The 15,258-nt window shown below is 45.3% G+C and overlaps 1 protein-coding gene across 11 annotated transcripts in view; it reads left to right on the forward strand.

The window, feature by feature from the left end:
- The window catches only part of Mtcl1 (microtubule crosslinking factor 1), a 111,703-nt gene that overhangs the window by 46,909 nt on the left and 49,536 nt on the right, over window positions 1-15,258 (forward strand). For all 11 annotated transcript variants that reach the window (XM_021643173.2, XM_060368235.1, XM_060368227.1 and 8 more), the window contains exon 4: window positions 14,927-14,986. In XM_021643173.2, the coding sequence (XP_021498848.1) occupies window positions 14,927-14,986 (60 nt within the window). The remainder of the gene's footprint in view (window positions 1-14,926; window positions 14,987-15,258) is intronic.

Below are 15,258 nucleotides of genomic sequence, written 5' to 3' on the forward strand. Positions count from 1 at the left end.
ACCTGTCTCTGTTTTCCTGAGTGCTGGGATTACAGGTGTGCACCACCTAGCCCGGCTGCCATTTTAATTCTTAGACAGATAATTCAGTGGCTTTTTCAGCCATCACTACTATGTCCTGTGAGTTTGTATATTCCAGGTGTCGTGTGCTAGTGGAATCACAAAGCATTTGCCTGTATTTCTGTCTTACTTATTTCACCTAAAATGATGTTTTCAAAGTTAATCTACATAACAGAATTATTTTCTTCTTTCTGTCTAGTAAGTCCATTGTAGGCCTGAGCCACACTTTGGCTATCCACCCATCTTCTGACAGATCCTTGGGTTATCCTTGGCTGCCGTGAACAGTGTGGTTGGAACTCAAGCATCTGTTTGAGTTCCCAGTAATCAGTGTTTTAAAAAGATTGTATGGATTGAGATTTTTAGGAGGAAAGTATAAGGACACGGGCTCATGGCATTGTGTCAGACATTCCCCATAGGTGACAATGCCGACATACCTACCTACGGGGCTGCTCAGTACAAAACATGCACCTCAGTCAGAGAAGTCTCCAGATTGCAGGGGCATACATGACATTAGATAGATGGAGAGCAGAGGATGGTGGTGAATTCAGAAGACTCATGGCTGCTTAAGGTGCTGAGAATAAGTGATAGATGAGTAAGACATTTATACCTTTCCCCTAAGGCTTGGGAAGCATTTGAAAAGGAGCAGAAAGAATGCATGAGGACCCAAGTTCAAATCCCCAGCACCCATGTAAAACGTTGGGTGTGACCAGCACTGTAGGGAGCAGAGACAAAGAGCATCACTGGGCCTCGCTAGCTTGCAGCCAGGCTGCAGGTTCAGGGAGAGACCCTCTCTCAAGGGAATGAGGTGGAGGGTGATAGAGCAGGATGCCCGCCTGCTGCATTCACACATGGGTAGAGCTGCCACTGTGGCTTTCCAAGGCATCATGTTATTAACTAGCTCAGGGATGATGGGAGAGAGCCACACCAAGGCGATGCCCCTAGTATGGGTGCTTTCCAGAAATAGTCCAGATGAGCAAGTCTTCTGTAGGCTGTGGGAGAGGGGAAAGAAGGAAGGATGATATGTTACAGCTGGGAGGTGCATTTGGAGTGACGAGGGAGCTGAGGCAGTGATGACGGGACACGCATGTCCTTGGGATTGGAGGGTGGGCCTCCATGGGCCCCAAAGTGATGGAGAACTGGGCAGTGATGATGGTCACCACGTGGAGAGAAGCGTCACCCACAGGAGACAGGAAAGCAGAGGATCTAGGATCCACAGAGACAACATGAGAAAACGGGTTGTGGAAAGCAGCCCCTTAGCCTTCTGCGTCCCACTTGTGTCTGTCTGCCTGTGCTTCTGTTTCTCCATTCTTTCTCTTCCTTGTCCATTTCAATCTTAGTTGTTTTGGGGATACCTAGAAAATCTATATGTTCTGTAGCCGGAAGGCACTTTGCAGCTACACAAAAAAAATCTTCGCCCGTGAGTACTAATTCACAGCTCCATTCATTCCCAATTCTCTTTAGAACAAAACAGGAGATGTTCCTAAGGCTGAGCTGCTCAGATTGGGAGAAGCAAAAGCAGGAATCCGGAAATGATCAGGGGATTGGAAAGCAAGGAGTTGGTTAAAATGTCCAAGAGAGAGGCAGGGCCATGGGAGGGGTTATCTGGGCAAATGCAAAGCAGGCTGGCTGGGGCTGTCCCCCGGGGTCACCCCAGACTTGAATCCCCACAAAGCTGATTAGTGTCAGCCTTCTCAGGAAACTCTCCCCTCTAGTACTTAGGATGGACAGTGAGGAGAGAGCATTGTTGCTGCGTGTATTCTAGTGGTTTGACACATCCCGTAAATCGTGTGTGAAATCATTGCTCCCCTTGGCTCTTGCCTGTACTTAATAGCATCATGCAAACTCTGACCTACTTAACCTCCCTTCATGATGGAAGTGGTGCTTTCCTATTGTGGGGAAGTTTTCCTGTTAAAATCTCTCCTATGGGTATGAGCAGGCAGTAACAGTAAGACATTTTTCCAACAAGACATTGTGTGAACTGTGAGGTACTGCTTGGGCTCTGAATCACCCAGAAAGAACATACAGAAACCCTCAGAGTGAAGTTTATTCTCCCAAGTATTCATTCCTATGCAGGATGGAAAACAACTTTTCTGAACATTGGGTTTCTCCTAGAGAGAAGAGAGCTAGAGTGAGTCATAGTGACTTTCTCTGTACTTAATTTTTTTTTATTAACGCTTAAATTTTCTCTTTTCTTTCTTTTTTGTTTGTGTTTTGAGACAGGGTTTCTCTGTATAGTCCTGGCTGTCCTGGAACTCGCTCAGTTCCAGACTGGCCTCAAACTCAGAGATCTGCCTGTCCCTGCCTCCCAAGTGCTGGGATTAAAGGCATGAGCCACCACCTCCTGGCAACCAGCACTTAAAATTTTAACCAGGAAAAGGCATACTTGCTTTTAATCTAAATTTTGCTTATTGTGGCTGTCACTTATTAAGCACACTGCTGCACTCTATCCTTACAGGAACCCTTTCTGTAAGGCAGCTATTACTATTTGCTCGTTTTGGTTTGAAACAGTCTATGTACCCAAGCTTTTCTGAAATTCACAGTGGTTTCCCTTGCCTCTGCCTCCAGTGTGCTGGGGTTAAAGGCCTTCACCACCACACTCTGAGCCAATCATTACTGTTAGTCCCAATTATAAATAAGGAAATTCCTGTCAAGAAGGTGTAGTGGTCCAAATGAGAATGACCCCCATAAGCTCATGTATTTGAACACTTGGTCTCTAGTGATGGGAGTGTTTGGGAAGGATTAGGAGGTGTGGCCTTGTCAGAGGAGGTGTGTCATGGTTTCAAAAGTCCACACTATTTCCCAGTTAGTGCCCCCTGGCTTGTGGTTGTTGTCTCAGGATGTGAGCTCCTCCCTGCTGCTCCGCGGCCATGCCTGCCTGCCTGCCACCATGCTTCCTGTCATGGTGATCAAGGGCTATGACCCTTGAACTGTGAGCCCCAGTGAACTCTTCTGTAAGTTGCCTTGATCATGGCCTTACCACAGCAGCGGAGGAGCTGTCTGTAGATTTGATGTCATTTCATAGCCCACAAATAAAGCTGTGCAAGGAACAAGCCTCTCTGCCCCCGCTGAGTCACACAGGCACAGCTCGGGAGCGCCATAGCCCTGCCTTTCAGCAGGAGTGCATACAGAGTAGTGCCTGAAGAGGCTGGGTCCCTGTCTGGGTGGTTTCTGCCTTGTGAGGTGGTCCTCTTGCTGCAGCCTCAGCCGGACATTAGCTGTTGCAGCTAGCTGCCCTGCTCTGCCCTGCTCTGCCCTGCTCTGTTGTGGGGTCACCACATCATGCTTAGTGCCATGGGTTCCCCAAGTGGGGGTCTAGAGGGGAATGGTGGCTCAAATTATGGCTCTCTCGATTAGATGTTGAGGGGCCTGCCTTGGGAGTATTTGGACTGGCAACTCACCATGCCTTCAGACTGTGAGAAGCTCTGTCTCATAATACGGTAGCAGAAATGTTCACAGTTTGGCGTGTTGAGCTGCCTGCCCAGAGCATGCACTTAAAGAAAGGCACCAAGCCCTGGAGATAATGAAACTACCTCCTTTGATTTTTCACCATATAAAGCTTAGATTGTTTGTGTGCCTCCTGGCACAACCCTTTCCTGGCCACCTTTCTCATCAAGGCACAATCAAGACAGCCGAGGGCAAGTAGGTGTCAGCCTGTGTAGCCCCTCCATCTGTTCTGCCCTCTGCCAGTCCTTAGCCCCAAGGGCAGTGATCGCTCTTGAAGCCCTTCTGCTCCCAGGTTGCCTTTCACTGGACACAGGTTTTTCCGAGGCCCCACCAGGGCTGGCCAGCCCTTCCACAGCATTTGGGCTGCCCAGCGGCCTCTAGGGGCCTTCTCACACCTCCACCCCTCCCCTACAGCCCAGTTACTGCCTTTGCCTAATTAAGTCACTCTTCTCAGGACTCCGAGGAGACAAGTGGAGAGCAGAGAGAGAAAGCTCTGGTCCCTGAGAATCATAAAAGCGTGGGCCAAGCTCTCCCCACCCCCACCTCTCACACATTATTTGGGGTGTGCCCTAGTTGATGCCTGGGGGAAAGGATCTAGGCAGCCACTGCCCTGGAAACAGGAATTGCTGGAGATCTGCCCTTAGAGCCGGGATACGGCTCTTCTGTGTGGTGCCAGCCAGGCCAGTGTCTGAGCAGTGTGGTGGATGATTCATGGAACCAGGCTGTGCCTCTAGATAACAGGGATCTGAGGCAGATCCAGGTCAGTAAGTCAGACAGACATTATACTTCATCCATCTAGTAGGAGAGCCTGCAGGTAGGAAGCCCTGAGCTTGGGAAGGCAATCAGGGATTCGGAATTCCATTTACGAGCCCCAGGTGTCCACTAGACCCTGCATTGCCCTCTGCAAAGACACACATGAAGAGCCCCAGTCACACAGAGCTAGCTAATCATGCCTGGAGCTTAACTCCCTGTTTAATTTCCTGTTGTTTCTGCCTGGTCTGAGGCTCAGGGCCCCTCGGTCTCACCCATCACTGGGAAGACAAAGGCTTATTAATTCGAATGTTGACTGCTTGATTCCATTATCATTAAAACAAAAGTCTTCTCTGATTGGAAAGAAGAGTATATATAGATCATCCTTGACCAAGGGTGCTATGACTTTGAATTTATCAGATTTGCAGCGTTGCAAAAACGGTGTGCATTCAGCAGAAGCTGTCTTTGGAATTCTGGGTTTTGATCCTTTCCTGGGCCGGGGATACTTCATGCAAGGTCCTACCCTGTGCCGTGCTGGACAGCAACTCCCAGTCAGCTGCAGGCATGAGTGGAGTCACCATCACCCTCCGTGTGCGGTGCTGTGCCATTTGGTGGAGAAAATGTATTAAAAGCATTTTTTTGAAGTAGAATTTTTTTTTTCTGTCTACAATGCGTGTATCAGGATATAATCTCATTGTGCCTCAAAGAACATCTACCAATTTCGGTTTTTAGATGGAATTGTAAAAATCTATAACCACTCATAATTCTACTACTCACTGACAAATAGCTGTTAGCATTTTAATTTGTAAAAGATGTATTTATTTTATTATCTTACGTGTACGAGTGTTTGCCTTCATGTATGTCTGTACCTCATGTGTGCCTGGTGCTGCAGATGTCAGAAGAAGCATCAGATAGGCTAGGACTGGAGTGACCTATGCTTGCGTGTAGCCATGTGGGTGCCGGGAATTGAACCTCGATCCTCCGGAAAAGCTCTTGACTGCTGAACCGGCTGTCCAGACCCACTGTGTTGGTATTTTAAAAGTGTGTTAGCATCTGAACGTTTTCGAAACCAAAATTAATCCTGTTGAGATTATATGTGGTTTTTAAGTCTACACTGAAAAGTGTAAGATATTATGAGAAATCTTCCATGTCTTTAAATGTTTTTAATTGTTTTAATGGCAATACAATGTTATGTTGACTGTTTTCAGTACCATTGAAAGCTTACACACTTAAAAGCTCTCCTCCTATTTTATTATGAACTTTTTCAAACACTTCATAAAGTTAACTTTATAGCCAACACCTTTATTACCCTCACTTATGTTACGCACTAACATTTGGGCACACTTGGTTCATCTCATCTGCTCATTTGCCATTACATCTTTTTCAAAATTTTAATTTATTTATTCACTTTACATCCTGAACATCTTATTTTTCGGTGCATTTGAAAATAAATTACAGCCTTTCCCCTAAATGCACACTGTTAATTAGAGATGTTTTCCTGTGCTGAAATGCACAGGTCTTGGATATTTTACTCATTGGGTTTTGGCGCGTGTGAAGGTTATGAGTAGCACAGTGTACTCCATGATCTGGGATGATAAGGATGATCTATGGCCAATATTGACTGTCAAAGAGGTCTCAGGGTCTAGACTCAGCTATGAGACAAGCCACAGACACATCTGTGAGGGATTATTCAGATGAGCTCAGCCTCTGGCCATACAGGTGAGGGATTATCTTGATTAGGCTAAGCAAAGCCGGAAGACCTACCGCAAAGGATGGAGGGACCTTTCATTCCCGACGCTTGGTCCTAGCTGTAGAAGCTGCCATAGCTGAGCTTTTCTGCTCCCCGTTTCCTGACTGGATACCGTGTAGCCACAGTCACCTTCATCTACTGCTGGCCATGAATTCAGATAAACCCACCATTCCTTTAATTGCTTTCATAAAGGATTTTTTTTAAAAAAGAAAAATCACATTAACAAGACTTTAATTAAAATGATACCCCAAGTCAAATTAAAGTATTGTGGTAGATCAGTATAAAATGCTACCCAATGTGGTTCACAACTTCACGTACATTTGTGTTTGAAAGTTAAGGGAAAGCCAGGTGGGGTGGGGGTGCACGCCTATAATCCCAGCACTCAGGGAGGCAGAGGAAGGTGGATCTCTGTGAGTTTGAGGCCTGCCTGGTCTACAAAGCGATTCCAAGACAGCCAAGGTTACACAGAGAAATCCTGTCTTAAAAAACCCAAAATAAATAAATAAATGGAAAGAAAATTAAGTGAAAACAATAAACTTTTTTTTTCAGTCACAATGCATGTGAATTAAAAATGGCCCATAAAGTTTCTCTATAAAGGGCACAGTGTTTTAATTATGTTTCTTCAAATAATTTTTGAACTCCGCTCCATTTTTCAACACATTTTTCTTTTTATTTTATCAGGCTAGGAAATGATTTGAGCGTCTTCGGACTGGGTTATTTCCCTCTCATAAATCGGGGAGGGGGTACAGAAACAGATTGGGTGTTGGTTTTGGTTTCTTTAGAGACCGAGACTTTTTATGTAGCCCAGGCTGGCTTCTATCTTGATTCTCCTCCTCACCCTCCTGAGGTGTGGGAGTACCAGCAGGTGCCACCACACCCAGCTCCTCTCAGAGGCAGATTGTGCTTAAAGATACAGCCTTCTCTTGAGGCAGCTGGCCTGTGTGTTTCTCCAACTGTTATCACCATGCTAGGGCTCCCTTCTCTCCACCCCACCCCCACCACTGCAGGACCCAGCCAGGGCTTCTGAAATACAGATTCAGCCGTATAGTGCTTGGTGGTGGGGTGAGTGTGGGCCCGTCCACAATTGGGATTCTTACAGTTTTGGGGGAGGTACTTTGCTGTGAGTGAGTCATCATTATGGTTTTACAGAGATCATGATTTCTCGTTTTTCTTCATATATGTTATAATTTACTGTCAGTACCTTCAGTTTATTTTATAGTATTTGGTAGTACGTTTCAGAGCAATTTTCCAATAACTAGATCTCAAGATACATGTCTATAGGGTCTGAGATGAATTATTCAGCCAGCGTGCAGGTCTGGCTCCTGTGCCTCAAGGTTGTGTGTGTTCTGTCCTGCCCCTTTTACCTCCTCAGGTTTTGGTCACTGGGCATCGGCTTCTATTGCTGTATTTTTCTTCAGCCCAGGCTGTGTTAGGATAATTTCCCTCGTTGACTTTGTGGCATTTTTTTGCCTGCTGACGACAGTTTTCTGACTGACTTTTCCAAATAAGGACGTATGCTGCCGGCAGCTCAGATCTTTCCGAAACCTCCAGAATGCCAACAAGTGCACCTTCATAGCCCGTGCACAAGGCGCCTCGAGACCGGCAGCTCGAAGCCATTCCCAGAATAGTTCTTTGGGCCCTGGCTAAAGGAAGGCGAGACATTTTGGGAATGAGAAAACTTGCCAGTCAGGGGATCAGGGGGGAAAAAAGCTAAAATTTTCAGATTGAGACAAATGTAAGCCGTGGGAGGTTGCTCTGACAATCTGGGAACCACGACCAGTCTCACAGGGTGAGATCTCTGTGTGTGTGTCTCTCTCTGTCTCTCTCTCCTCAAAGACAGGGTTTCTTTGTGTAGCCTTGGCTGTCCTGGACTTGCTTTGTAGACCAAGCCGGCCTCGAACCTCCCTGAGTGCTGGGATTAAAGATGTGGGCCACCATGCCTGGCAGGGTGAGAGATTTCTAAGGCTGGTGTTCCTGGTTTGGGGGTGTCAGCATCACCTGATTTAGTGTTGTGGTCAGTGATTCATTCTCCTCCTTCTCCCCCTTCCTCTCCCTGTCTGTCCTGCCCTCTCTCATTCAGCTTTAGTTGGGTAGTGTGTCTGCTTGGTTGCCTTCTGTAACCAAATGTCCCAGTTGGCTGAGCAAACCGTGGCCCCGTAGCTGTCAGGGCCTGCGCATGCTCACTGTGGCCCCGTAGCTGTCAGGACCTGCGCATGCTCACCTTACAGCATCCCGGCAGCCTGGGTGCTGCACCTCCCGTGAGCACAGTCCCCGCGCTTGCCCTCACGCCAACCTGCAGTCACAGGACACTGTCTCAGACACCTTGGATCAGGTTGCGTTCAGAATTTCAGTCTTTTACTGAAAATTAAGAATTTTCTCAGGGAGGCAGAGGCAGGGGGATCTCTATGACATCAAGGCCAGCCTGGTCTACAAAGCAAGTTCAGTACAGCCAAGGCTACACAGAGAAACCCTGTCTCAAAAAAGAAAAACAGAAAAACAATTTTTTTCCTCCTAAAAAAGCCTAATGGTTTAGTTACAGAAGTAAAATAAAGAAAAGAAAAAATTATTTTTTTTACTGTCATTCTTCAGTGTGTAGGTTCATATGAGTATAACTTTGAGTTATATTGTTAGAATGTTTAATTTTAAAGATTTCTGCTTAAGTTGCTGACTTAGGTTTTATAAAATATTTTTTTGTGGTAAATTTGCTTTAGAAATAGGGTGGAATTTCTAACTGTTTTTGAAATGGCCCTAAGTATGCTTTTTTTAAGTTAAATTTTTACTACATATTCATGCCACGTGGTGTTCTTAGCATTGACAATCATAAAATCAAAACATTGATTAACTATGAAAAATGTCAAAGGTGTTTTATAGCCCATGCTGCCAAATATTCAGCCAAGATGCCATTCATTATGTAAAAGTAAACAAGGACATGTGCCTCTTTAGTGTGAAAATTTGCTTTTATGTCTAATAGATGGAAAAGTTCTGTGGATGGCAGAATTGTTTTTAGATAACTTTTTTATGATTTATTTATTACCGGTAAGTCTTTGTTTCACAGACATATCCTGTATGACTGTGTGCTTGAAGTCACATGAAGATTTGTCAGGCACAAAGACACCAGGAATAGACAAGGTCCAATCATGAAGTGCCGACATAAACAACAGATCACTGTTTCTCTCAGTTCTGGAAGCTGTGGGGTCCAGGGTCCTAGCATGGCTGAGCTCAGCCCAAGGCTCCTTCTGGGCTTGCATCCTTAGGGACTCATCCGACAGTACACAGAAGAAGCTGCTGTCTTTCTCTTAGGATAATATCAGCCCCATTATAGTGGTCTCACCCTCAGGACCTCAGCAGACCCAGTTATCTTTCTAAGACTTTCTCTCCTCACACCATCACATTGGATCTTAGGGGTATCAGTGGATGAGCTGGGAGAGATAAACACTCAGTCCATGACAGATAGGGTGGTGGATAAGATCATCCTTGTCCTTTTGACAGACCGACAGGGTGGGGTGGGGAGTTTGTACTGTAACTGTGACATTTTCTATTGAACAGAAGTTTGTATGTCTTGGGCCCCTGTAATGTAACTGTCTTCCTAGGAACAGAAAGGAAACTAGGGCACCCTCATGTCTCGATCTGATGCTGTTTCTTTGTGTGCCAAAAATTAAAAAAAAAAAAAAGAAAGAAGAAGAAGCTTTCTAAATAATTAGAGTGTGCAGGGCCTCTGGAGCCATCAGCCTGCCTCTGCATCCGGCTCGTTTACTGACTCATTTTACGATGTCCTCATTTTTATTTGGTTCTATTTACCAACAATTTACACTTGAAGCTTTAGCCTGCCTCTGAAACACTTCAGCAACCACCTTGCCAGTTCTTCTGAAATTACTTGAAAGAAATTGGCTTAAATAGAAAGTCCAAACAACTGAGCCAGCGGGATGGTTCAGCAGGCAGGGTTGCCTGCTGTCAAGCCTGATGACCTGAGTTCAGCCCCTGGAACTCACACGGTAGGACAGACAGAACTGACTCCCACAAGTTGTCCTCTGACCGCCACATATCTGCCCTGGCATGCATACTATCCCCCACCCCCAGTGAATAAGTTAATTAATTAATAAGGAAAGCCCAAATAAATGCCTGATTTTATATGCAGTAAGCACAAAACGTAAAGGCCTTTGGTGGATTCAGTTTGGATTCTCAAACTTTGTTTTTTAGATAAGAATGTAAAGTGGATTTGCTGGCAGTTGAGCAGACCGAAAGGTGTGCCCGAGTCCCCAGTCCCGCCTTCCACTTATTTTGCTTCCACATTTGCCCTTGCTTTTCCTTGCACTTAGAAGACACATGGATTGGTGGGTCATGCCCAGGGATAAGCTGGGCATAAAACATGCCACACAACCACTCAACTCCTTCTGTAGAGTCCCCAGGAACTCCATATTGGACCAGACTCTGGAGGAGCCCTTTGCTGAGAGCAGCAATTATCCCTCACTATGCCTCTCTCTGCCTTGAGATCCACAGTAATAGTGGGATGCCTGTCCAGTTTCTGTAATCCTTGGGACCTCAGATGTATATGTACTACCTGAAGGACCAGCCTCAGAAAAACTACCAGTTCATGGGGTGAGATCCAAGAAATTGGTGAATATCATGCTGCTGCAAACCTGCAGAAGAGGACAGAGGCAGTCATGTCCCCGCCCCCTTTTTTTCCTGTTGGTTTTTGAGTATACATTTTAATTTCCTCACCTTTTCTACTTATTTTTTTCAGGTACTGGCTTTAACCCAGGGTCTTACGTACACAAGCCCATGCACCGTCTTGCAGTACCCTCAGCCTCTTGTGTTTTAAAAACAATGACATATACGGTAGATAATGTGGGGACTATGAAAAGCCACCAAAGAGAGTGAAAAAAAAATACCCACGATTCTGTCACCATAAAATGTTCACCAACATTGTATTCCTCAAATCCACTTTCCAGGATTACACCTGTAATATGGTGACATTTATATTACAATCCTAAGGCTGTTCATTGTGTGCATTTTTCCTTTTGACACATCCTGAGCATTTCCTGTATCTTCCCATATTTTCCAAAAGTATCATTGTATCTGAAGATACAATGTAGCAGATGGCCTTTTTATATAATAGCCTGTCTTGTATACTGGTGATTTCCCTGGAGTAAAATTTAGATACTCTTAAAAAAGGAAAGAAAAGTGACTGTGGGATGCTGTGTTGTGTTAGCTTGCCCGGCTTAATAATCACCCCACTTGCCTATTGCATATCAAGACATCTTCCTGTGCATACTAAATATGCACAATAAATACAAAGTAGGGCGGCTTTACAGTGCTCCACGGTGCTTATTTACTTAGAAAATGTGTTGCATGTTAAGCGCATTCTGACTGTACAGCTCAGCATCTCTTCTCAGGGTCCATCCGCAGAGGTAAATTATTGTGTCAGGACATTTCCCTGAAGTTAGAGCCCAGCCTCCAACTTCCATTTTCTTCCTGGACATGCCTCTCTTGGTGGGTCCATCCTAACACCAGGTGCCCTGATTTTATTGAATTTGTGAGTATCCAAGCAGGAAAAAACAAAACAAACAAAATGCAATCTTTTGTTTTAATTGTGTATTATAGATAAAACAGTTTTTGGTTTTTGTTTGTTTGTTTGTTTTGTTTTTGAGCTGGAGTTACAGATGGTTCCAAGTCACCATGGGGGTGCTGGTAATCACTCCCAGGTCCTCTGGAAGATCGGACAGTACTCCTAACTGCTGAGCCATCACCCCAGCCCCCCCTTCCTTTTTTTTAATGCTTCTTTTACCTCAGAATTTTTTTTCACGTTGTTCTAAAACTTACACCAGCTAGCTCATCCTTTCTTCATTGGCTTAAAATGTTGCCTGTGTAGGTCGCTAAAAGCTCATATTCCCTCAAATGCTATTTCTAAGCTTTTTGCGCGGTTTCATTAATCTTTGTAAGCTTGTTGCAGTGCCATTATGTTGCATTTCTGTACTGTCATTGTTCCTTTCAGTGCATCCATGCCTATTTTCACCCATTTGCTGCTCTTGATTTAGAGCTTCTCTGCCAAAGGCTGGCGGTGAAGGCGTTCGGTTTTGCAGGGGAGGATGGTTTGCCCTGGTGCTTAGCTCCGCCTCTGCTACTGAGAGCATCCAGGAAGGATGGAGGCTGCATCCTCACAGAACATTTGTAAACCTGGCAGCTTACAGAGCATCCAGGAAGGACGGAGGCTGCATCCTCACAGCACAGTTGTAGCTTACTTTGGCCGCAGAGCACTAGTTTGTGAACCCCTGTTCTAGATGAATTCTAGAATCACTTTAAGCCCTTATGAATTCTGACTGCATGCACACGCGTGCGCACACACACACACACATGTGCTTGCATTACCTATTGCCACATTGCATATTATTCTCACATCAAAAGTAGTGTCTCTATGTCATAAAGTCTCCCCAGTGGGCAGCATCCGTCGTTAGTGTTTGTTGATCACCAGCATTTCACGTTTGCCCTCCTGCGGATTCCTGGTAAACGTTAATCCTTCCAGTAGCTTCCACCCTAGTTGCTGTTATAAAGTCAGTCTTTTTCAGCCGTCTCAAGACTCCCAGCCTGGTCTGTGGTTTGCTGGATCACAGGACTGGAAGAGTCTCCCCACGGGCTCCCTGCCCCCGGCAGACCTCACCCTGGATGGGAGCCACCCTCCAGCACTCAGTGATTCCAAACCCGAGTGAAGAGCCTCTGCCTCTGCTTCTAGCTTCCGTTTCACATCTATAGAGTTCATTTCCTTCTAGCACACGGCCTCTGCCCTTACTAGAACACTGCGATAAAGCATGGGGCACCCATCAGTGGCGGGCCCTGGCTCACAGATGCACTTAAGCACTGTTGTAGACCTTTGCATTTATGTTGCTTGTGTTGGGAGCCCTCTGGGCTGCTCTTCTGTAATTCTCCAGGCCAGAATCACCCGGAGCTTGCGGCTCAGTCTTCTCATCTAAATAAACCCACTCCTTAGCTGCAGGGTGGAGAGGAAAACCTTGGGAAGGCCCCTAACTGGGGAAATGAGTCCTGGCCTTCAAGCAGGCTTCCCTGTACCTGCTGCAGGACAGAGTTTCGCTTTGTAGTTCTAGCCAACCTTTTCTAAAAACTAGAAAAGGAAAGAATGTCAGCTCTAGCTGGCATTTGCAGACCATGCCTTGACCCCCTCCACTAGCCTTCCTGATACCTTTCCTGGTCTCAGTTACTTGTTTAACCCCCTGGGTCACCAGCCTCCTAGAGCTAAGAGATAGCTAGACTTAGAACTTTTTAGCCTAAAATTTCCGCAGTAAACCTGACACTCTGGAGAGGGAGGCACTTAAAAAGTTGGAACTGTGCTGAGTTAATGAACTCAGAGCACTTCCTAAGGAGACAGGAGCACAGGAGCTGCCTTCCCTAGCCATGGTGACACTGGAAGAAAGGGATGGAGCTGCAGAAGGACGTCAAGACTGGCCAGGAGAACCCAGGAGGGCACACCACTGCCTGAGCTGAGCCAGGGTGGGAAGAGAGAACCTAGTGGCCCCAGGGAATGCAGGCATTGGCCAGCTGAGCTTTCCACCTCCCTTCCCCCCAATTGCTCATCTCCAGCTTTTTCTTACAGCTACTAATGGAATCGCCTCAGACTGGGGGTATCCAGATTCCGTCCAGTTCCTCCAGGGTGCTGCTCTTCTACCAGTCTGTTCTGTCAGTTTTCATGCTTTATCTTAGCAAGAACAGTCCCGGATCCCTGTTTGTCTGTCCCAGGCACCCCTTGGTCCTCTTATACTCAGGTTTGTGTTCCGTACATGCACGCAGTTTGTTGAGGCAAAGGTCTCCTGTCACTAAGTGGCCCTAAAGGGATGTATTTACTGGGGCTCCATGTCCATGCAGTCAACCAGCCGCACACTGAAAATATTTGGGAAAAAATTGTATGGGTGTAGAACACATTAGGCTTTTTGTTATTGCCACCCAGACGAGATAGTGTAGTATTATTTATAGTATTTACATTATATTAGGCATTGTAAGTACTCTAGAGATGATTCAGAGTATATACAAAGATGTTTGTGGGTTATATGCAAACACTACAGTACTTTATTTAAGGTACTTAGACATCCATGGAGTTTGGAATCTGCAGGCTCCAGAAAGAGGGCCTGTCTAGACACCGCAAGTTGACTGTATGCAATCTAGGCAGGCACATAACCTAGTGAGGCACACAGCCAAGGCCACTGTATAAGAATAAATTGGGAGACCCTTAAGACATTGCTTTAGGGCTGGAAAGATGACTCAGAGGTTAAGAGCACTGGCTGCACTTCCAGAGGTCCTGAGTTCAATTCCCAGCAACCACATGGTGGCTCACAACCATCTGTAATGAGATCTGGTGTCCTCTTCTGGTATTCAGGGTGCATGTATATAGAACACTGTGTACATAATAAATACATCTTTTTAAAAAAGACATTGCTTTAATGGTGTTGGATTGTTGATAATTTTGCAAACTAGATTTTTCATTCCATAAATAAGAGCCTGCCACATTTTAATCCAACCATCAGAATACAAGGATTAATTTTGATATTAGCTAAAAAAAAAGTATAATTAGGAAATAAGCCAACTCCAGAACTACTTTGTATCTGTTTCTGAAACTTTCTGTGTTTGTTTTCTTGCCTTCTCTTTACTGTTGGTTCATCCACGCCACCTTCTATTTGCATTAAACAGAGTAACTGAGGAATGCACCCCCAGATACAATAATTAATAAAATGTAAAATACCTTAGCAGTCAGAGACTCACCAAACATACAAACTCATTTAAATGTTGACTGAGCTGAGATTTTTATTTGTTTGTTTTGCTTTCTGTTTTCTCTCTGGAGTTAAGTAATTCTAGCAGTGGGAACAAATGCCAGCTGTCACATGTGACCCCTCAGTAACAAAGTATCACTTGGATCTTTTTCAGAGTTCTCTGAAGAGAAGAGGCAGCCGAGAAATATACAAAGAGAAGAAAACCATTAACCAGGTAAGCCGAGGTTTTCATCCCAAAGTTCTACTCATGACAAGGAGCCATCCCATTCTGAATTTTCTCTTTGTGTCTAAGACACTAAAAGAAGCATCCGCCACCTACAACACGTTGGGGTTCACTCTCACCTTCACAGGGTGAACATTTTCTTACCACATCCACAGCCCCATCCTTTCCTCTTCTGCTTTGATAACCTTCTAGCTCTTTAGGAAAGAGAACAAACTGGCTCTGTGTGAACTTGCAGTAAGTGTAGTCCAGGGGTCTGGAGGCTC

The sequence above is a fragment of the Meriones unguiculatus genome, chromosome 15 (assembly GCF_030254825.1).
Source record: "Meriones unguiculatus strain TT.TT164.6M chromosome 15, Bangor_MerUng_6.1, whole genome shotgun sequence".
Classification (NCBI taxonomy): Eukaryota; Metazoa; Chordata; class Mammalia; order Rodentia; family Muridae; genus Meriones; species Meriones unguiculatus.